This window comes from Lotus japonicus, chromosome 3 (assembly GCF_012489685.1).
Source record: "Lotus japonicus ecotype B-129 chromosome 3, LjGifu_v1.2".
In the NCBI taxonomy this organism is placed as follows: domain Eukaryota; kingdom Viridiplantae; phylum Streptophyta; class Magnoliopsida; order Fabales; family Fabaceae; genus Lotus; species Lotus japonicus.
Window position 1 is genome coordinate 59287319 of NC_080043.1, and position 22148 is coordinate 59309466.

The 22148-nt window shown below is 38.8% G+C and overlaps 1 protein-coding gene, 1 long non-coding RNA gene and 1 other non-coding gene across 3 annotated transcripts; all 3 read left to right on the plus strand.

Moving 5' to 3' along the window:
* The first annotated feature begins 13214 nt into the window (after positions 1-13214).
* LOC130744324 (uncharacterized) lies at positions 13215-15172 on the plus strand. The gene is made up of 2 exons (XR_009021496.1): positions 13215-13601; positions 14732-15172. It is a non-coding gene; the product is annotated as an uncharacterized LOC130744324 (long non-coding RNA).
* On the plus strand, positions 13656-13755 carry LOC130709688 (small nucleolar RNA U30). Its single transcript, XR_009010165.1, has one exon. It is a non-coding gene; the product is annotated as a small nucleolar RNA U30 (small nucleolar RNA).
* Positions 15173-18784: 3612 nt separating the features above from the next.
* Positions 18785-21242, plus strand: LOC130744325 (IRK-interacting protein). Its single transcript, XM_057596515.1, has 2 exons — positions 18785-19354; positions 19583-21242. The coding sequence occupies exons 1-2, from the start codon at positions 19118-19120 to the stop codon at positions 21095-21097; spliced, it is 1752 nt and encodes a 583-aa protein (XP_057452498.1). The 5' UTR covers positions 18785-19117; the 3' UTR covers positions 21098-21242.
* Positions 21243-22148: the final 906 nt, after the last annotated feature.

A 22148-nucleotide genomic window follows, 5' to 3' on the forward strand; every position in this document is an offset into this window, starting at 1 on the left:
TCCCTCATAAAGGTAATGGACCTGGGCTTTAGCAAGGAAGAAACCGCGGCCGCGCCCTTCCACAGCCTCAGCAACAGCTTCGACCTCCATCCTCGCTCGAAGGGTTTTGGCTTCAGAGGCCGCCCGGGTTTCCGCCTCCGCAACAACTTTGGTTTTTGCTTCCAGCTGGTTCCTCACCTCAGTGAGAGACTCGTTCGACAACGCCAAATCGCTGTGCAAAGACGCAATCTCCTTATCTTTGGCGATACAAGCAGCCCTACTCACGGCAATTGCCTCGGCCCTCGCCTCCAACTCCTTCTCCAAGTCGTCCCGCTCGTCCTCTAAGTCCTCCATTCTCTCTTCGTAAGCGGATAAGTCAGCATCGCGACCGTTCATCTCGATACCCAGGTTGTTCAGCTTAGTTATTTGGGTCGTCACCTGAGTCAACAACTTGTCACGCTCTCCGTACGCCTCGAGTGTGGCAAGGCGATAACTCTCAGCTTTCTGACGAAGCTCTTCAACTTCAGCGGCAGAGGCCGAATCCTGGGATAACTGGGCGAAGAGACACCCCGCGCGCAGGAGACTCGAGATGGCTTCTTGCGCCACACCATCAAGGTCGGGATTCTCAGCTCCTTTCATATTACCAAAGAAGGGATCAGTCAGCATAAAGTCGACAGGAGTGGGTTGCTGGTTTGAAGGAGAACTCTCCTTCTCGTCAGCGTTCAGATGGCCGACGGCAGGAGAAGAAGGGCGAGGAGAAGGTGAGACGGCAGGAGCTTGATCCTCGTCACTACAAATCGTTGTGTGGATTGGGAAGGCCCTGGGTGAGCTTACCTCTGCTTGTTGGGATGGATGGTCAGAAGGGGAGATTGTTTGAGGGAAATCAGAAGCAGCGCTCTCTGAAGCACCTTGACCAGTAAGAGTCTCCTTGGGAAGGGGGAGGGTCCCGCCTCACCCTTGGGGTTTGGTTCATCCTCGCCCATCATGCCTCATCGAGGAACAGATGACTTGTCAAACTCGAACGCTTTGGCGGCCAGGGCACGCTCCAGTTTGACTTGAGTGAAATTGATTCCTCCTAGGAATGAACCGAGGGTGTTCTTGCGAGCGGCTTTGAGAAATTGTGAGCACTCAAGGACCGGAAGCCCAGCAAGAAAGCTAAGGATGATTTTATCTTCATCACTCAGTAACGCATCTGATGGCAACGGAACAACGCGGGGGCTCTTGGTCCAGTAGAAGGGAAACAGGGCAGTCCCGTCCCGAAGGGTGAAAGCTTCAGGGTAAGTAGGATGCACGGTTATGCGGAAATACCGGCGCCCAAGCCCCATCTTGACGTTGCTCTTGTAGGGGTGAAGACGCTGACGACCTGTGCGCGATTTCAGGGAAACCCACCCTGGGTTTTGGTTTTTAAAGACTTTGGCTCCACGGCGTAGAGGTAAAATGAGTGGGCGGTTTTTGGTTCAAGACCAACGGCGTTGCAAAGAATCTCAAAACACCGAATGAAGGCCCAGTCATTCTGATGGAGTTGGCATGAGGCCACATTGATTTCCCTCATAACTTGGCGAAGGAAGGGGGAGAAATGCAGTTTGATTCCCAGGTCGAGGAATAAATATTCGTAGACGTAAAAGAAGTGGGGTTTCTCCACGCCATGGTCGACCGCACGGTGCTGCCAAGGTCGGCGAATCGTTGGGCACCTCCCGGTGACAAGAATATCTTCGAGAGATTTCTCGTAACAAAGCCCACCGGCCTGGCGGGCCATCTCAGTAACGGACTCATCAGAGGACAACTCAGAGGGTTGACAAATAGCCTTCTGAACGGGGGTTTTATCCGTGGACTTGGGAAGGGTGGCAAACACCCGGCGCCATAAGGCGACGATTTCCCCCTCGCCAAGGGGAAGTCCTCCGGAGGGAGGAGGGTCGACCGGAGGCGGAGATGCAGGAGCAGTGCTTCGGAATCGAGAAGATTTTTTAGTACAGCGTGGGGAAGTCATTCTTGCCAAGGGAAAAAGTGGGAATGAAGATGGAAGAGTGTGCTAGGGTGTCGATTTTAGCAGGTTATGAGGATTCCAGAAGTGGTGAATGATGGATCAAGGGGGAATTTAAAAGTTAAGGTGAGTAGCGGTTGGGAAATCGTGTTCCATCATGGCAAGATGAAATGATTACACGGGGGAACGTGACGCGGTTTTTGGGGGAACGGGAACGACACATTAAATGAAAAGTTGCAACGGCCGAAGTTCATTGGTTTGAATTCAAATTGACAGGCTTTATTATGATTTGAAGGGACATATCGGAGATAGCAGTTGAGATTTTACAAATTCGTTGGCTTTTGTATTATTTCAGTACATTGCATGTGGCTTACACGCGTCAATCCATCATGGTCCATGGCGATCACTGCTGAAGCGGAGCGAGGGAGCCAAGCACTGTCGCCACGAGCCCACTTGTGGACTCATGGGATCGAAGGAACTTGCTGGGGAAATAAAAAAAATCAGTCTTAGGCTTTAGTTATCAAGCCATGTTGGCGATTGTTTTGAGTCATTAGGCTTTAGCACTAGTTTGTTTTCTCATAATCGTCGCCTCAGGTTTCTTCTTAAAAGACACACTCAGCTCTCATGCTTCGAGCTTGGTGTCTTGTGGACTTGTGGACTGGGCGAGACCCTAGGGTCCCTTGCCCAGGCGCGCCAACTCGGGGCGACGTGCAAGCCAGAAAATTGGGCCTTCTCCCGGTAGGCCCAACTGGTCCATTAAGAGAGATTAGGGGCGTCAAGCCCACCCCCAAATCTATAAATAGGGGACGGTTACCAATTGTAAGGGACTCTTAGCTCATTTGAGAAATAAAAGCTTGAAATTTAGTTACTTTCTCTCTCCAAGCGGTTACGCTCTAAACTCTCTCAAGATTCTCACATCACGATCCTTTCACTATGGGTATCGTACCTCATCTCTATGTTCTTGGATAGAACATGGGGAACACAGGAAGCTCGTTCATTTGCTTATCTTTGAAGAACCTACATTTTACATCTGGTATTGAGAAGATACTGTTAATTTTGATCCAGAAAACAGATAAACCAAACATTTAAGGAGCTAAGACCAGTTAGCCTGGGCAATGTCATCTGTATTCTTATAAAAAAATTATGGTCAGCCGAATCACACCGATCCTCTAGGACATTACTAGCTCTGTGTAGAGAAACGTTTTTCCCGAGAAGAAGATGCACATTCTTGTTGTGAGTAGTACAAATCAAATCTTGTAAGCTCACTTCAACTGTATAGTCTCATACATATACAGTCTCAAAATACCTATCATTTTGGCGAGAGATTGACTCGGTCATGTATCCCTTCAACTTTGTTACATTCCGATATGACGACTAGCCTCATGGTAATAACGTGAATCTGGAGGTCACTCACCCTAATATTTCTCCAAGGAAAGCATACTTAATCTTGGAATTTTAATTAGTTATGCTCTCGAAATGAAGATGCACCTTGTTGTTATAAGTAGTACTAGTCAAATCTTATAAGTATTTCTAAACTGTATAATCTCATACCTATACAATCTCATAATACCTCTCGTTCTAGTATGACATTGGTTCAGTTATGTTTCACTTTGCCTAAGTGCCTTGTGGAATACCGTGTGTCACAAAATCACCATTAAACCCCTCAACCCTAGTATCAAAGCTCAAGGAATCCCCACCGGCTATGACCTTCCACCGAGGCGATCTTTGGGGCCAAACTCAAAGTGCATTGTGCTTGAGACAGCAAACGACATCAATGTTACATAGAAACCCTTCAACCTTAGACTACTTAAAGGATCGAGGTAAACCTTACTATGTATGCCACCATGAAGTAGTCAACATCGTTCTCTTTTTTTCAAAGTTACAGACTTATCTGAGTAGTCGGTCACGTTTTACCCGGTCACTAATTAGTTTTTCTTTTAATTTTACAGCAAGAATGATCACGAATACAATATATGCAGTTTCTTTGGATTTTAAATAGAATGTTAACTATGAAACAAAATCCATGCATAAGTTATAATCTGTTTTCGTCTATCACACATCTTCTAAATACTACCAAAATATATAGGCTTAATTGCACTTTTGGTCCCCCAACTTTACCTTTCCTGCGAAAATCGTCCCCCAACTACTAAATTAGCAAAAACCATCCTCAACGTTTACACCCTGTTGCAAAACTGGTCTGTCGTTACACTTCCGTCTGAAAACTAACGTTTTCTGGGTAAAAAATAAAAATAAAAAATACATGAACTTCATCATCTTCATCTCTTTCTTCAAACATTCTTCACTATCTTCTCCACAACAACAAAAAACACATCCTTCCTTTGTTCCATTATCACCATGTCCTCCCTTGATCCAATTTCCTTCCATCCTTGTCATTCCCGTAACGCATCAAGACACGGGGCAATTCAGCAAATGCACTTCAATCCCACATTATATGATCCCTTCACAATCAACCAATACACAACACAACAAAACCTGCCTAATAAAAGAAAATACGCACTACATAACCCTGAAATGTTCTTGTCCACATATGTTCTTGTCCATTTCAGATCAAACCCAGAAAAATTTCAGATCAAACCCAAAACACAACACACCAGGGTTTATTTTGGTGAGAAATGGCCTAATTTCAGATCAGATCAAACACAACACAACAAAACCTGCCTAATTTACCATCCAACAATCAAACCCAGAAATGATAAAACCAAAATAAACCCACAAATAAGGTATTAATCTTTTGGATCTGCGACTTCTGTGCTTGTGATGGTCTCACTGTGGTGCTCCGATCTGGTGGGCGTGAACACGGTGGTCGCTGGATCTGCAGCGGTTGAAGAAGAATCTGCGGCGGTCGTCGGATCTGAGCACGGTTGACAGCATAAAGTGAACCTTTTCTACTTCAAACCCTAAAAATCCAAAAAACACAGAAAGAAGGAGAAACCAACAAACAAAGCAGCAACAACATCTAAATTAGGGCCTAGAAGCAGTTCTTTGACATAATCTTCTGCAAATAAATTTCAACCAAGAAAGAGAGAACCTTCAATGTTCACTTTCTCCTCATTCCCTACAAGATGAATTTGAACCCAAACCCAGATCTGAGAACCTGAAACTTCGTTTTTAGATCTCCATGGAGAAGATAGTGAAGAATGTTTAAAGAAAGAGATGAAGATGATGAAGTTCATGTGTTTTTTATTATTTTATTATTTTTTACCCAGAAAACGTTAGTTTTCAGACGGAAGTGAAACGACAGACCAGTTTTGCAACGGAGTGTAAACGTTTAGGATGGTTTTGCTAATTTCGTAGTTGAATGACGATTTTCGCAGAAAGGGCAAAGTTAGGAGACTAAAAGTGCAATTAAGCCAAATATATATATATATATATATATATATTTTGAAACGAACGTAGTTGTTTGAAAAAGTCTAGTCTTAATTCTACTAACCACCAAGTATATTTCTTGTTCCCACCAAACTTAAAGTATGATATATATTTGGCAATACTTGGCAAAACCAAATATACTTGGCAAAAATATATATCATACTATAAGTTTGGTGGGAACAAGTAATATATTTGGTGGTTAGGAGAATTAAGACTAGACTTTGTCCAACAACTACGTCCGTTTTATCGTCAAAACCAAATGCGCATGTCTTCTAAAGGATAGCAAAATTACCTACTATGAGTTTCTCGAGTGGCTGTGATCTACATGCTTACGTACGTTGAGGTTTCTAATTTATTTCATGGATTATAACTTTTCTGAGGTGGATTAATGTTCATGTTTTTAAAACCAAAGTCAATTTTAGAGAAAAAAAATTGTTAGTAATTTTTAAGAATTGATTAAAAAAAAAACATGCTATTCATAAAAATTGTAAGTTTAATTTTAACTCAATTACTTTAAATAATATCAAGTCCCCAAATTAAAGAATATCTCAAGTGATAAGAGCTAGCGGTGGGAAATGTGGATTGGGGAGGGGAAGATCCTGGGATCAATCCCTGGAGGTGTAATCTAACTTTCTAATGCACAATTTTTTTTTAACTCTATTACGTAAGTTAATTCAAGTATTTGCAATTAATATTAACAAAGTGTTGTCTTGCTGTAAGTAAGCTAGACTCCCGTAAGAATGAGAGTATAAGTTTGAGTCCTCAAAAAATTATTGTTAGAAAAGACATGCAATCGTTTCGCAAACAGATGACGACATTCGTCAAAAATCGAAAAATATTGCAATTAATTAATAATGCTATCAATTAAGAAAGGAAGCCACTTTTTTTCATGTTGCAATTAATTAATAATGCTATCAATTAAGAAAGAAAGCCACTTTTTTCATGTGGTTGTTTGACAAATCTTCCTCGCTAGGGGTGTCCAAGGTGAACCGGTTCGAATCAAACTCGAAAAACTGAGCTCATTTTTGTGAAATCGGGTTGGTCAAAGCAGAATACAGGGCTGGCGGATGAAGTGAATCGGTTTTCAATGGTTTGAGGCGGTCAATTTTGTTTGGGCTCTAGACTCAAGAACCAACTGAACCAATTCTTATAAATAAATCAAAAAAGCTAACTGCTTCAACCCGTACATGTAGTCCAACCCTACCTTATAATTTATAAATACTCTCATTATCCCACTAACTCAGCCTTTAGCCTCTCACTACAAACCCTAGCCGCCAACCCCACCAGGCCAGACCCTACCCTTCCAAGCAACCCTTAAGCGTCGCACCACCAACTACCACTTCTCCTTTCTTCTTGTCGTCGTAACGAACATAATTATAAGCCACTGCCACCGCCACCACCACCATCACTTCGATCTCCTCGTCAATACAAATCTAGAAGCCACAACCTCTACCACCACTTCTCCTCTCTTCTCCAAATCTGAAACTACCTCTCACCTATGGCTTTATTTCGCATCATTAACCAGTTCTCCCCTTCACTGCAACAACCAGTGCCACTGCAACATATAAGACATGTGTCTTATTCTCTTCTTCTTCTCTCACACTTTAATCTTCCTTCCCCGTCAAATCCTAGGTAGCCCCTCCATTGCATGCTTCACCGCCATCAAATTCAAAGAACCTTTGATGAATCTGCTCGAAATCGCATCCTCGCCTCTGATCTGCTCCACTGCGACTTGAAATGTGAGAAACCACACCGTAGAAATGAAAAATTGCATTGGCAAGACGGCCATGGCTCCAAGTCTTCAACTTTCTCGATCTCACACTCATTTTTTGTTTTGTTTGTATTATTTCTCATGTTTGTATCATATTCGTTTGATTATTTCCTAAGAATGGAATTTACTTTCTTTGTTTCTCACTCTTGTCTCCATTTCTGCTTTGATTTGTTTGCGGTTTTTTTTTGAATTTCCGGTTGTGTGTATCTGAGTGAGGTCACCCTATACAATTTTAACTCGTTCAACCCACAACCCGTCGAAATTGAGACGCTCATCGAACGATTGCAGCCTGATTCTGTGATGATTTTCACCTGACTAAATTTACTGTGGTCCAAAACTATCCAATGACGGCCCTAAATCTTCCTAACTGCCCTAGCTGATTGGGAATACATAGGGATCTTAATAAAGTATTGTCCTACGTGGAATTCCATTTCCAATTATTTAAAAGTAACGAGACAAATTATATATGGCATAACGTGGGTTTTGTGTAATTTTAAAATATGCTATTAAATCCAACTTGGTCCCCACTGTGGTTCTCTGTTCTGTCAAGCAAGATTCATTGTCTGTAAAGATTTTGGACCTTTTGGTTACTTTTCTTCACCTTTCGGCCGGAAAACCTAAACCCTCACCTCGTATTCTTTATATTTTATGTTTGTGGTTGGATGTCTTTGACATTTGCCACCCTAACTGAAATAATCAAGGATTTGCAAAAGAAAGCATATATTGAAGCTTATAAAGGCCTCCTAGCGTGAGCCGTAAGATTTATACTTACGCCCCGTTTGGAAACACAGCTTAATTCAGCGCTTATGGTGTCATAAGCGCTTATTCATAAGTTATTTTAAAATATTTATTGAAATAAATTGAAAATAAGTTATATATAAGTATAAACTCTTTTTCTTATGAAAATAAGCTCAAAACATCTTATGGTAGGTCATAAGCTGTTTGCATAGGCTCTCTTAAACACTGGCATAAGAGATTATGCTATCAAATAAGCTCAAATAAGTTGCTATAAGATGGATTTTTATAATTGCATATGTTAACTTTTGCATCGATAGAAACATAAACTTAGTTTAATTTCATGTATATCAAAATGGAGAAATAAATCCTTACCCTATTGAATTTAATATCAAAATGATAAAAACTATCACATTAAGTTTTTTTTAGTACATCGAAAAGATAAATTGCGCTCGTCAGGAAATGAACCATGGACCTCGCCTTACCCAACTCATATGTGTCCCCAGCTCCTACCACTTGAGTTATTCTACGAGGAAGTCACATTAAGTTTAATATAATATAACAAAAAAAAGTTTAATATAATTCGATTTTAAGTTCAATAAAAATTTCTAAAAAATTTAACACACACTCGGAACTGGATTCGTTTACACATTTAGAGTAAAATAATTTAGATAGAAGCATTACATGCATGATCTATTCAGCTCCATCAAATTTCTAATTGCATGTGAGGTCAACAACTATTATTTGGAGTTTCAAAATATGTAGTCCTTACTACTAAGAAAACACGTAATTCTCTCCGTTCCAAAACTATTGTAGTTTAAAGTTATGCACCAAGTTTAAGAGTTCATTATTTGATATTATAATTTAACTTAAACACTCTTATTTAATACTCCCTCCGGTCCTATTTATAAGCATGAAAGAGAAGAAAAATCTTGGTCCTTTTTATAAGAACCAAATGAAAGTTTGAGCTATATTAATTAATTTTTTCCAATGATGCCCTTATTAATTCTAACTTGTAAAATGTGTCTCATTAATTATTCTCTCTCTTTTTCACTTTCCAACACTAATAACAAAGGGTAATTTTGGAAGTTCATTTTAATTTAAGACAAATTTAATGCATTTTATCTAGTTTAACTACATTTCTTAAACTATGTGAATTTTTTTTTTGTTGCTTATAAATAGGACCGGAGGGAGTAAGTTATATATATGAAAGAGAGAGAATGAATATCATTGGTAAACTAATTGGTGGGAATTGTGATTGGTGGAAAAAAGATGTGGTACTTGGGAGATACAATATTAAATGAGGGCATAAAGGGAAGATAATGAGATAAAGTGCTTTGAATATGTAAAACAACAATGGTTTTGGAACAAAACAAAAAGGCTTAATTGCACTTTTGGTCTCCAACTTTTGTCTTCCTGCGAAAATCGTCCCCAAACTTTAAAATTAGCAAAAAAAAAGTCCCTAACATTTACACCCGGTTGCAAAATTGGTTTTTCGTCCAATTCTATCCAATATTTAACGAATTCTGGGATAAAAATTAAAAAAAATAAGAAAAAATAAATAAAAACCTAGAAATTGATGAATCTTCATCTTCTTCAAAGAAGCAAGCAACCCAGAAATAATGAAGAAGCAACAACATAGCCACCACCCCCAACCTCACCCACACCGAGCCACCACCGTACCCCAACCACCAACAAAACCCATAGAATCCCAAAACCCCAACGCAGATCCGGTCTTCACTCCTTCTACCTTCTACCTTCTCTTTTCCTTCAAACACGGGAACAAAAGCTTCAAGCTTTTCAACCCAAATCTAATAATAAATATTAAAACTTGAAGCTTTTTAACACAGCAAACCCAATACTCGGTCTTCTCCTTTCCAGATACCACAAGATTGAGTTTTGTTCCTGGGATTTGATCAAATCGACGGTTTCCAGATTCAACCTTCTCTCTCCTTCAATGGTGGTTTTTCAATTTGGGCCCTAGATCTGGAATTGATGAAGATTCGTCCCTCACCTTCACCTAATCAGAGACTCAGAGTTGAGTAAAATCATCAATTCACGAAATTCCTCCTCACTTATGATGTATACGAAAACTTGGAGAAGTGGGTATTTTTCTAGATCGGTTGGGTCTGTGATGCCTCTGAAGTTTTTCCAAACCTGGTTGTAGGGGTGTCCATAGGTCGGGTACGGTCGGTTTCGGGCCGACGCCGTCGGTTACGGCGGGTGAAAAACACCCAACCATCAGGCCCGCCACCGACCATCCAGCAGAATCGGGTTTATCGGGTTCGGGTTTTTCGGGTTACATTCGGTTCGGTCGGTGCTGTCGGTTTTTTATAAAAAAGAAAATCACAAAAAGAGAGGAAGATCCAGCAAATAGAAACCCTAACCCTCAACAAATCATAGAAAAGACAGAAACTTTTCAAAAACATGCATTCAATTCCAATACATATTACATAGATCAAGAATTCTTAGAAGAAAAAACACCTAATTTTTACACTGAAAATAAACCATCACTGTAACCAGATCAAGAGAGGCCATGAACGGTGTCCTCTTCACACCATATTTTGAAGATCGAGCCAGATCAAGAGAGGGAGATCTAGATCGCGAGAGGGAGAGTCAGATCAAGTGAGGTAGAGCCAGAGACCAGCGACCTGGGTTGGTGGTGAGAGACGGTGTTCGATGGTGGCGACGTAACCCCCTCCGTCGTCGCTGCTCCAACCAAATGCAATCCATCATCTGGTCCTAGTACGATTCATCGATGGTGGGGACTTAACCCCCTCCGTCGTGCGAGGGCGACGGCGAACAAAGAAGAATGAGGCTCGAAACCGTGTGGGTGAGGGTGGAAGCGCATGAAGAAGGAGGCGACGATGACGCGCGGTGTTTGAGAGGAGGTGGCGGCGCTGGGTGGTGCTTAGGGTTTGCAGGTTGGTGCTCTGAAGATGTGTGACTTTGTGTGTGTGACGGCTTGATAGATAGAAAGTGAGGTTTGTAACTTAAAAAGATAAAAGTAGGGTTTCTAATGGACTATTACTATTGGACTGGATTGGGCCTATTTTTTTTTTTAAACATAGATACTTCGGTCGGTTCGGTCGGGCTCGAGCCCAATCCGACACCGACCGAACCAACTCGCCTAAAACCGCATTTTTGCACCCGGTTAACCCGAAATCCGGCCCGTTTGGCCAAAAAAGGCCTCGGTTTAGTCGGGCCCGGTTCGGGCCGGTTGTACATGGACAGGCCTACCTGGTTGCGTAGAGAAGTGAGAGAATTTTGATGGAGAAGTGGGTATTTTCAAGATCTGGTTTGTCAATTTGCAAGTTTTGGAGAATATTGATATTTGTAGAGAAATTTGTTTCAGTTCTGTGCAAGAGGGAGGGAGTGTGACCACATGAGAGAGAATATTTTTGTTTTTTTGGTTAATATTCTTGGATGAGAAAGCTTAATTTTGATTTACTCATTTATATGAAGATGAAGGGAAAATGGGATGAAGATTATGAATTTCTGGGTTTTTAATATGAAGATGATGAATGTTTCAGAGACTAAATTTTTTAATTAATTTTTTGAGGAATATTCCGTTAGTTTTTGGATGGAATTGGACGGAAAACCAATTTTGCAACCGGGTGTAAATATTAGGGACATTTTTTTGCTAATTTTAAAGTTTGAGGACGATTTTCGCAGGAAGACCAAAGTTGGGGACCAAAAGTGCAATTAAGCCAAACAAAAAAGCTAAAACTACAATAATTTTGAAACGGATGGAGTAAGAGCATATTTATCCATCACATTCTCTAGAGTGTCTACACTTTATTTTATATCATTCTTTACAATTCCTCATAGTGTCAGATCATCTAAACCATTTTACTAACTTTTTACTCCAACCTAACAACTCTTAAAAATTTCTCTAGTAGACCCCACAATCAACTACACACTTTATTATTATCTTCATTTAAATTAATTATATTTCTAATTTTTTGTTAGGAAAACGTTGTCATCTTATCAAATCAAAATTATCCGTAAAATGTGAATTCACCAACAAAACATTGAAAACAAATTACTGTTTGTTCAATAAATAATAAATTGCAATGATATTGTATTTTTTTTAGGCATACGAATTCATGATAAGCAAATATAATAATATTAATTTTTTTGTTTTACATGAACAACTTATGATAGACACTAGAGAGAAAAGTTGCTGCATTAACACACTTCAATTAGCCAGCTTGTCAAATTTCATGTGCTCCAATGGTGTGAGACACTAGTGGAAGAGTCTCTATAGTATGAGACACTCCCAATGGAGATGCTCTAATATTTTCTTAACGACGAGCTTAAGGGTGGCACAAAATCCTACCGATATTGATAGTCAGGGCGTTGGTAACTTATTTTCTTAATAAGTGTTACTGACAACATCAATTTTCGGAAAAGAAGTTGTCACATTCTCAAAATTAAACAGTGGTTACACCCCTTTGGTACTGTTGGAGCATCTCCAACAAGTGGATCTTATTTTGGGATTTAACTCACTTTTTGTTGGCTCGTACTACCATATAAGATTTAAGGCACTCATAAGGTCCCGATACCCATTTCGCTCCAATGGTTTGAGATCTTACTTTACTTTTGGTTGGACCCACAATACACAATATATTTACATTATTTGTTTTGATTAATTTTAATATTGAATGAGAGAGAAATAAATATTTTTTTTTATTTTAGATCTCATGTCATGTAAGATACCTCCAATTGTAAGATCTAACAAGATCCGAATCTTATTTTAAGATCCCAAGTTAAGATCTACATTGGAGAGGCTTTAAAGTGCATTAGAGGTTAGGTCTTGCACTGATCCAATTCTTTCATAATCTATTGCACCTGAGATGTTTACATTTTGTTTGATCATTTCTTCACTTGTCTCACATATGCATAATACACACACATGATTTTCTCTTGTTAGAGCATGAAAGTGTCCATAGTTTGACCAACGTTTATTTAATTCATAAGGTAGATGTTAAACATTTTAATCTCATCTACATGGTATAAGATAAATTTGAGCACCATGTATCACATTTTAATCATTATAACAAATTAAAATTTTATAAAATATATATGTGGGACGGGCCGGGTGACCCGAGTGTCAACCCGAACCCGACCCTACCCGAAGTCGGGTAACTCGAAGATCAACCCGAACCCGGTCTCTTTTAATGATCGGGCCGGGTTGAACCCGGCTTTAAAAGCTTGGGTCGGGACGGGTTGGCGGGTAGGGCCGGATCTTGTACACCCCTACATGATACCTTTACGACCACATAAATCGAATATTCCATTAAGATACCGTATGTGTAACCTATTAAAGCCCCTCAAGTGCCTTTTTCCCTCAACCTTTTTCACCAGCAATAATTGAACCCCTAAGATTTTATATTTGCACCCAGACCCCCAACTGACTCCTCTCTCTCACACACTCTGATACTCACGCTCTCACCCTCTCACGAATCACATTCACGCTCACCCTCATCACGGCACGGCGGCACCACCACCGGCCACCACCACGCCACGGCCACGCCACCACCAGTCCAGTTCTCCTTTCTCTTCTAAAGCTTGATTTTCCCAAGCAACCATGAATATGATTTCCCCTAAATCTGGAATCCCTAATCCTAAATCCTAAAATTGTCATACTCACTCAGTCATAGAGTCTCCTCTCCACCTTGGCTTGTAATTCTAAATCCTATTCCTAATCCTTCAAACCTCGCCTTGCCTTCCCTTCGTATGCAGGTATTTGCACTGTTTGTTGTTGTTGTTGAGTTGAAATTGTGAACTGGGAGAAGATGCTATGATGATTAGATAAATAATCTCGTTAATCTGATGGATAAATCTATCTTTACCCATAAGGATTACTTTTCTCAACCATTCATTGATCTTTCTGAGCACCTTCTTCCTCTCTGTACATTTTTCTTTCACTATTTGTCAAATTTTGAAAAGTTTTGGGAAAAGCATTTGCATTTAATTTTTGTGATCAATTTCGTTCTTTTAATCTCAATATTCAAAACTACTTGCTATTCAATGAATTTTCAGTATTATACCAAAGGGAATTTGGCACTGTGTTGAATCTGCTACTGAAAAAACATGAAAATTGTTTAGATTTATTTCTATCCTATTTGCAGTTTGCAGTTTGTTTTGTTGTTCAGATTGAGGCCCTCTTTGTTTGCAATACATGAGCTTTGTGAATAAATAAATAAAACTTCTATTCACAGATATCTAGGATGCACAGGTACGGGTGCGGTACCGGGTACGGGTACGGTACCGGGTACGAGGTACGGCATTTTTAGAAAATCCTAGGTACGGGTACGTTATAGGTAATATATATATTAAAAATATATATAAATATATATATAGTGAAGTAAAAAAATAGATATCAAATAATCTATGTTACATAATATTATTAATTACATATCAAATCTCTCAATATTCATATATCTTGCATATAATAACAATTCAAACACATGGTAAAGCTTGTAAAAAAAAAAACACATGGTTTCAAAGTACCCATGGCGTACCCACGGAGTACCGGTACCCGGTACGTACCCGGTGCGGGTGCGTAGCCAATTTCAAAGTACCCGTGCTTCACAGACAGATATAGTGTTGATACATTTCAAATTTATACTTTCATTTCAAATTTGTTTCATTTACTGGAATAGTTATATTGTTGCCTATATTGAAAAGAATTGATTTGACCATTATTTGTTTTTGATGTTCTTTTACTTGATGCACATGAGAAATTGAGTTAGAACTGAAAATACATTGACTAATTGATTGTGTTGAGTTGCAAGCATTATGGTTTTGTTGATTTATAAATAATGGCATGGTGAGCACCAACATGTGATGGATCGCTTGCTATATCTTAGGGCACGTGCGTAACCGTGACAAGGCAAGCAAACCAGGCGCCATCGCCACAAGCCCACTTGTGGACTCGAGCCGTCAGGGGAACATAGCAAGAAGTTCAAAATGTTAACTTTTAAAGTTTTAATCACCAAGTCATGTTGGCCGTTACTCTTTGTTGTTAGACCTCAAGTTTTAGCATTAATTGGCTTCTCATGGCCGTCGCCTTAGTTTTTCTACTTAAAGACACACTTAGCTCGGTGTCTTGTGGACTGGGCGAGACCCCAGGGTCCCTCGCCCTGGAGCACCAGCTCAGGACGACGAGCGGACCTGGGAGGAGGCCCAACCGGCCCAATAGGAAGGGTTAGAGGCGTCAAACCCAACTCCACATCTATAAATAGGGGATGAATACCAATTGTAAAGGACTCTTTTCTCATTTGAGAAATAACAAGGTTGAAATTCAGTTACTTTCTCTCTCTAAAGCGGTTACGTTCTCATTCTCTCTAGGATCCTTGCACTATAGGTATTATACCTCATCTCAATGTTCATGGATAGAATACTTGTTCGTTAAAATGATTGTCCCATATCATTTCTATTCGTTTGGGTCGTGCACTCCAACGTTCGTGCAATGCAGCACTGTAAATTTTTCAATTTAAGGTCAAAATCTTGAATTTGATAAGTGATTTTATTTTTTCAATTAAACTATGCGAAACACATACGTATATTACAGCACATTCTTAACTGTACAAGTGGGGTATAAGAAAAAGAATATATAAGTTACAAAGAGATGCATATGGATCAATATTTTTATTTGTCTACAATTTTGGAAATTCCCAGTGACCTCTGGTTCCATGAACGGGATTACCATCTTAAACTTCATGAAGGGGCACCCCATTTGCATCGGAAAAAGAAAATAACCTCAAAGATTTTTTTTTACGGTACAAAGAGTACGTTATAACTTGTGCATTAGGCATTAAATACGAGATAATATTCTAAGAGGTTGTTTTCAATTTTTACTTCCAAATGTAATGTAAGCAAAGGAAAAAGAAGTTCCACCCAAATGTTCCCTGCAAATTCTTTTTTATTTATTTATTTTATAACGGAAAGATAAATTGCACACTTCAGAGATTGAGTATTAGACCTCCCTCCACTCAATCTATATGTTTTATAACTCTTACCACTTAAATTTTCATTCGGGATACACATTCTTTTAATTTTAGTTACATATGTCAAATTTAAACTGAGATGATTTTTTTCCTACTCAAATACTTCTACCCAACAAATCCTAATGTTATGACTAAACATAAGTAGCACGTTTCTTTGTGAAAATGACAAACAATTTAGCATAATTATATTAAGGGATTCACCCTTAAAAACAAAAAAACAAAAGGCATTCACCAACTTATCACCACTTTATTAGGGTAAAGGATGGTTTTTTTAACACAGATCCAAAAGATAACGTGATTACACGCGAAGTGTAAACAAGTACTAAGGCAACATTATGTTGATAACATCCTCAATCAATTGAAAGCTGATCGAATTACTCGATCTTACATGTGATGGTGTTGGGGAACATGATGAAACTTCCTATAATTGCTTCTAAAGCAATGCCACCTAATTCTGTTTTCTGGTAATGTTGGGATATGTGGACATTGTGATAAACTGGTGGCTTCGCCCCCTGCTAAATGCACACTTGTGCAAATGAGAATATATCTTTTAGGGTTAAAAACTATAACCGTCCCTGAACTTTGAGCGAGTTTTGAAAACCGTCCCTCGCCGGAAAATTATCTGAAAACCATCCTCAGACTTTTAAAAACAAATTTGACTCGTCCCTCCGGCAGCCTCAGGTCCGGCAAGCGTTGACTTGGCGGTCTACGTCAATTAATGAGGATCCGACATGGAATTAATAATTAATAATTAAAATAAAAATAAAAATAAAAATAAAAATTTAATTTAAAAAAATGTTTAAATCATTAAAATTTCACTTCCACCTTCTTCCTTTTTCTCTTCCTTTGCCTCCATCAACCCAACCCAGAAATTTATACATCCACCCAAAAAAGTCACCATGATAATCTTCTTTCTTAAATTAACACCAAACCATTCACTCATAGATCATCCAATTTTTTTCTTCATCATGAAATACATACAACAATTTGAAGGAGAAAAATAAAAATAAAAAGTGCTCCTCATAAATAAACTCATACTCAAACAACAACTCAACCCCAGAAAACTTATCACCCTCACCACTCAGCCTTCAACCAACAATTCAAAAAACAAACCCAGAAATAATCAAACCACAAGACAGCAACAGCAGCAACCCTCACCCACATCCTCTCACTCCATCTTCTTTAACTCCAAACCCTAGCCCTTTTCCAACCCAGATCTGAAACTTGAGTGTAGCTTCCCTTCTTCCTTTCTAACAAAAGCATTGAAACATAATAAAGGAACGCAAGAGTCTTTTTCCATTCCTCATTCTGAACATCGATCTCGCTTCAAGACCTCCCATTCACCAGAAATGGGAACGATTGAGAGATTGGTGGGTTGCTGTGAAGGTGGTTCTCAGCGGAGAAGCTTCAAAGGAGGTGCATGGTTTGCTACGATTTGGGGCTGGGTCGAAGCCACTCTGGTTGTCGCGGTCCCCAGGTTGTGTGATGGCTGGGTCGATCTATACCTTTCGCAGATCTGGAGGGATTTTGTTACTGGGTTTCGAGTGATGTGAAGAAAAGGGGGTGGAATAGGGTGAGTTTCAGAAACTGAGTTTTGTTATTGGGGTTTGAGAAAATAGATTTTGTGGGTTTTGTTGCAAGATGAAGCAAGGTGGAACAGATTTGCTTGTTTTGAGAGAAGGAGGTTAGTGGGTTTTGTTTGAGAGAAGATTTGGTGGGTTTCGTTCATGGTAGAAGAAAAGAAGATTCTGGGTAAAAAGAAGATAAATTTTGATAAGCATCCTAATCTTTGAATATTGAGTTACAATCATTTAATTTAGTTTAAGCCTTTTTTATATTAAATTATTTATTTTATTTTAATTATTAATTACACATGTGGAATAAAAAATCCACGTCGGTCTCTCATTAATTGACGTGGAATGCCACATAAACGACTTGCCGGAGCTATGGTGGCCGGAGGGACGGGTCCAATTTGTTTTCAATAGTCTGAGGATGGTTTTCAGATAATTTTCCGGCGATGGACGATTTTCAAATCTCACTCAAAGTTCAGGGACGGTTATAGTTTTTAACCCTATCTTTTATTACACTTTTTTTATAAAAATAATAATTACAACACTACTTTTTCAATACCACTTAATGCATGTATGGAAACTAATCATTCAAAAGTTCTAAAGCTAAAAATCATTGTAGACAGAAATAAAACTAGAAAAAGATATCCCAATGTTGTTAAGATTATATATACAAAAATATATTTTTTCTACAACTTGATCCAAAACAACACCAAATACTTCACTTTTCAGGTGATAAATCAATTTTTTTAAAATGTTATAAATCAAAATTATTATAAACAAGTAAATAAAGTTAAAGACATATGAGGGGTGCATTTTTTATTTACACAAACTTCTTTTATTTCATTTTCACCCAAAAAAAACATTCAAACACGTGATCTAACATATTATTTACTTATCTCTCATATATTTTTGAATATCTTTGAAAGTAATTGCTTTTAGTTCGGAATAATATTCTTTTCATGTTCACATGAATTCAAATTCTCTACATCCAATAAATAATTATAGATTCATTATAGTCATTGATTTCAAAATTCAATGGCTATAATTGTGCAGAGGATACTATCGTAATCTGATTATGATCATTTCAAATGAATTAAAAATATCAATTATTATTACATTGTGTCTATCTCTCTTTATAAATATTTAAAGAATTTACCTAGCTATTTTTTTTTGGATAAGCCAATTATATATATAAATACCTAGCTATTTAATACATGTGAAGAGATACATAGACACAAAATTTTGCAACTTTGAGAAAAATTGGAGGAGTTTACAATTGAGAAAGATCCTGACCCATCATAAACCTCTTTGTGTGGATGATCCAAATTGGTCCTTCCATCTTCACATGTGCTCAAGCCATCAATTCCTTTTTGTGTTAAAACAGGGACAAAGCTAGTTGGTATTGAGATGTGACCCTTTCTACCCTTCTCTTCTATTTCTCTGGTTCTCCACATATCATCCTATTATTCCCATTCTAACCATAGATATATACAAACACAAACACCCTTCAAATGAAATCCAACCGTTGAATACCACTTGTTCATCCATTTTGTTCTTTTTCACTTGTCAATAAATTCCCATAGCACATGATATATCAATATTCTAGTGCACACATTATTATCCTCTCTGCATTTACACACTCCACTTTGTTCTATCCTCTGTCGTGGCTCATGTCATGGCTCCTGCAACCGCTACCACCACCACCGCACAAATTTTCAGCAACAATGGCAACAACCCTGAGTTTAGCAGGCAAGAAATCCAATCCGCCATAGCCAAAGCAGTGGAGCTAAGAGCCCTTCATGCTGCACTAACGCAAGGAACTAGCCCAAATGCTAGAAGATTCTCTTCCCCTTCCCCTGCTTCACGCTCTGCTTCTCAGTTTTCAGCTCAAGATTACCCTGTTTTCACACCAGTAAGCACTGTGCAAGAACACTTTTTTCTTGGTTCTCAGCTTTCAAAATTGTCTCGTGCTTAATGGGTTTTCACCTTTTCAGAAAAAGTTTATGACTTTTTGCTTTTTCTTGCCTTTCATGAAACTTTTTAGATTGAACAAGTGAAACCCATCAAGGTGTTTGTTATAATGTCTAGATCATGCTTTTAAGATAAATAATTTGTTTCTAAATGTGGGAATTGTTGACAGAGCTATGAGGATGAGCCACATCAAAGCCCAAAATCAGAAAGCTGGGATGAGAATGGGGTAGAAGTAGGAAACAGCATAGAGACAACAACCATGGTTCCAGATTACAAGGAGAACTCAAGTTCAAAGATGGGACAACCTTTTAGTTTTCCCAACCTTAACTTAGAATCTCACAATTGTCCTGCTGATGATGCCAAATCAGTGACTGGTTCATGTGGAAATCACATCACTGTTCTTCAAACATCCCCTAATGATTACTTCAAGTCTAGGAGGAGAAACAGTTTGGATGATTTCAGACCTCAATCTTCCTGCAATAGATGTAAACCTGCTGTGATAACTAGTGAATTTGAGAGTACAAGGAACAACAAGAGCTCTAACATTGTTGTTCCCCTCACAGATTCTCATGCATCTTTTCAAACACAACCTAAAAGTAAAGGGATGATTTCATGGTTGTTCCCTCGGTTCAAGAAGAAACACAAGAATGAGAGTTCCCCAAACAGGACAGAATCTGAGGAGGTTTCTCAGGTTCTTAAGGACATGGGGATAATGTCAGTGGAGGCGTTGAAGAGGGAGCTAATTGAGGCCAACGAGAGCAGAGACACCGCGATTGCGGAGGTTTCTGATATGAGATCTTCATTTGGGGAGCTGAAACAGAAGCTGGTGTACTTGGAGAGTTACTGTGAAGAGTTAAAGAAAGCTTTGAGGCAAACAGTGCAGGCAAAAGAATCACCACTTTGTGAGAAGCTTAGCAATCATCCCATTAGAGGAATTCCATTTGATGGGAATGGAGAAAATTTTATGCCTGTGAGTGAGGAGGTAATGGTAGAGGGCTTCTTGCAGATAGTGTCAGAGTCGAGGCTATCAGTGAAGCAATTCTGCAAGACCCTCATAAGCCAGATTGAAGAAACAGATCATGCTTTGATAGACAACTTGAACTTGCTTCTTCAACCTTACAAGCTCTCCCTTGATTCCAAATACTCAAAGGCAGTTCTGTACCATTTTGAAGCTTTCATAAACCAATCTCTCTTCCAAGACTTCGAGAATTGTGTGTTCCAAAAGAATGGCTGCGCAAAATTCTTAGACCCTAGACAAGATCGCCAAGCACAATTCTCCTCATTCGTCGCGCTAAGAAACCTGAGCTGGAATGAGGTGCTGAGAAAGGGTACTAAATATTACAGTGAAGAGTTCAGCAAGTTCTGTGACCAGAAAATGAGTTGCATCATCACTGCACTGAATTGGTTGAGGCCTTGGCATGAGCAGCTACTTCAAGCTTTCTTTGTGGCAGCAAAATGCATATGGTTGCTGCATCTTCTGGCATTTTCTTTCAACCCGCCATTGGGAATTTTGAGGGTGGAAGAGAATAAAAGCTTTGATCCCCACTACATGGAAGATTTGGTCACAGATAGGCAGAGGTCACAGGGTCCAAGCAGGGTTAAGATCATGGTGGTGCCTGGGTTCTATGTTCAGGATAGGGTCTTGAAGTGTAAAGTTATTTGCAGGCACAAATCTGCACCCTAAAGAATAATGGAATTTGGAAACTGGTTTCATTTTTACTCTCGACTTTCTTTTGCTTTTATTTAGACTCTGTTAAGTTTGTAACTACTCAAATGTTGTATGTGACAATGAATAATCATTCAAATTGGTTACATTTATCTATTGCCCACCAGATTCTTGATGCTTGTTAATGAGCAGGTTAAGATGCAAGGGATAATCTCAATTAGTAACATGTTTGGTTCCGTGGTGAAATGTTTTAGAATCCTTTTTGGGTAGAAACTACAAGTCTTGCATTATTTGCAAATCGTGAAATCAAACATGTTATAAGAGTGGCAATATCACAATCTCATTTGGATCTCTTTCAGTCATTCGGTGGCATATCATTGTGGCAATGAGGAGCTAGATCTTAGCTTCAAAGTTCAAAGGACGGAAATCATCATTGGTCAAGTAGTGACTTTAGTAGTTAAGACCAAGTGTATTTTTGTTTGCCTAATCTTCTTGTGTATTGTATTATATGTGAAAATTTTCCTAACAAATGTCTAAAGTATGTATATAAAATACTACTATTATGAATGTGGAGTTGTTAATTGTTGACCAAAGTGCTAATCTGAATGACCAAACAACATATTGAGACAATGTCAGGACAACTAATATGACCAATTTGCGTATAAGGATAGCTAATTTAAGAGAGTAATCGGCTGAGGAAACCAGTGAGCCCTACTACATAAATCACGGGCCCAGTTTGCCAAGCTAGCACTCTTGGGCAGAAATCATTAGTTACTGATATGTGTATTTTGAATATTCCACTATCTTGTATTCCAAACAATGCTAGTTTTTAAGCTACAAAGGACCTGTTTGATAACTCTTATAAAACTGAAAAACTTGTTTGGGTAATCAAAAATATGTTTTTAATTTTAAAAACTGTGCTCAATTTTCCCTTTTAAGGGAAGTGGTGTTTTTAGTAATGGCAAAGTTGGTAAATATTACCAATGCGTAAAATGCTTTTATGTTCACGTAAATAGGGTTCCTTTCCTGCAAACTCCCATAGCTTCTAAAACGAGTTCATCCCAGCTAT

What these genes read in the sequence shown, in the direction of transcription:
- LOC130744325 (XM_057596515.1), top strand. Translation starts at nt 19,118, where the DNA reads ATGGCTCCTGCAACCGCTACCACCACCACCGCACAAATTTTCAGCAAC. An exon ending in ATTACCCTGTTTTCACACCA is followed by an intron (nt 19,355 to 19,582) that starts GTAAGCACTGTG and finishes AATTGTTGACAG; the next exon opens with AGCTATGAGGATGAGCCACA.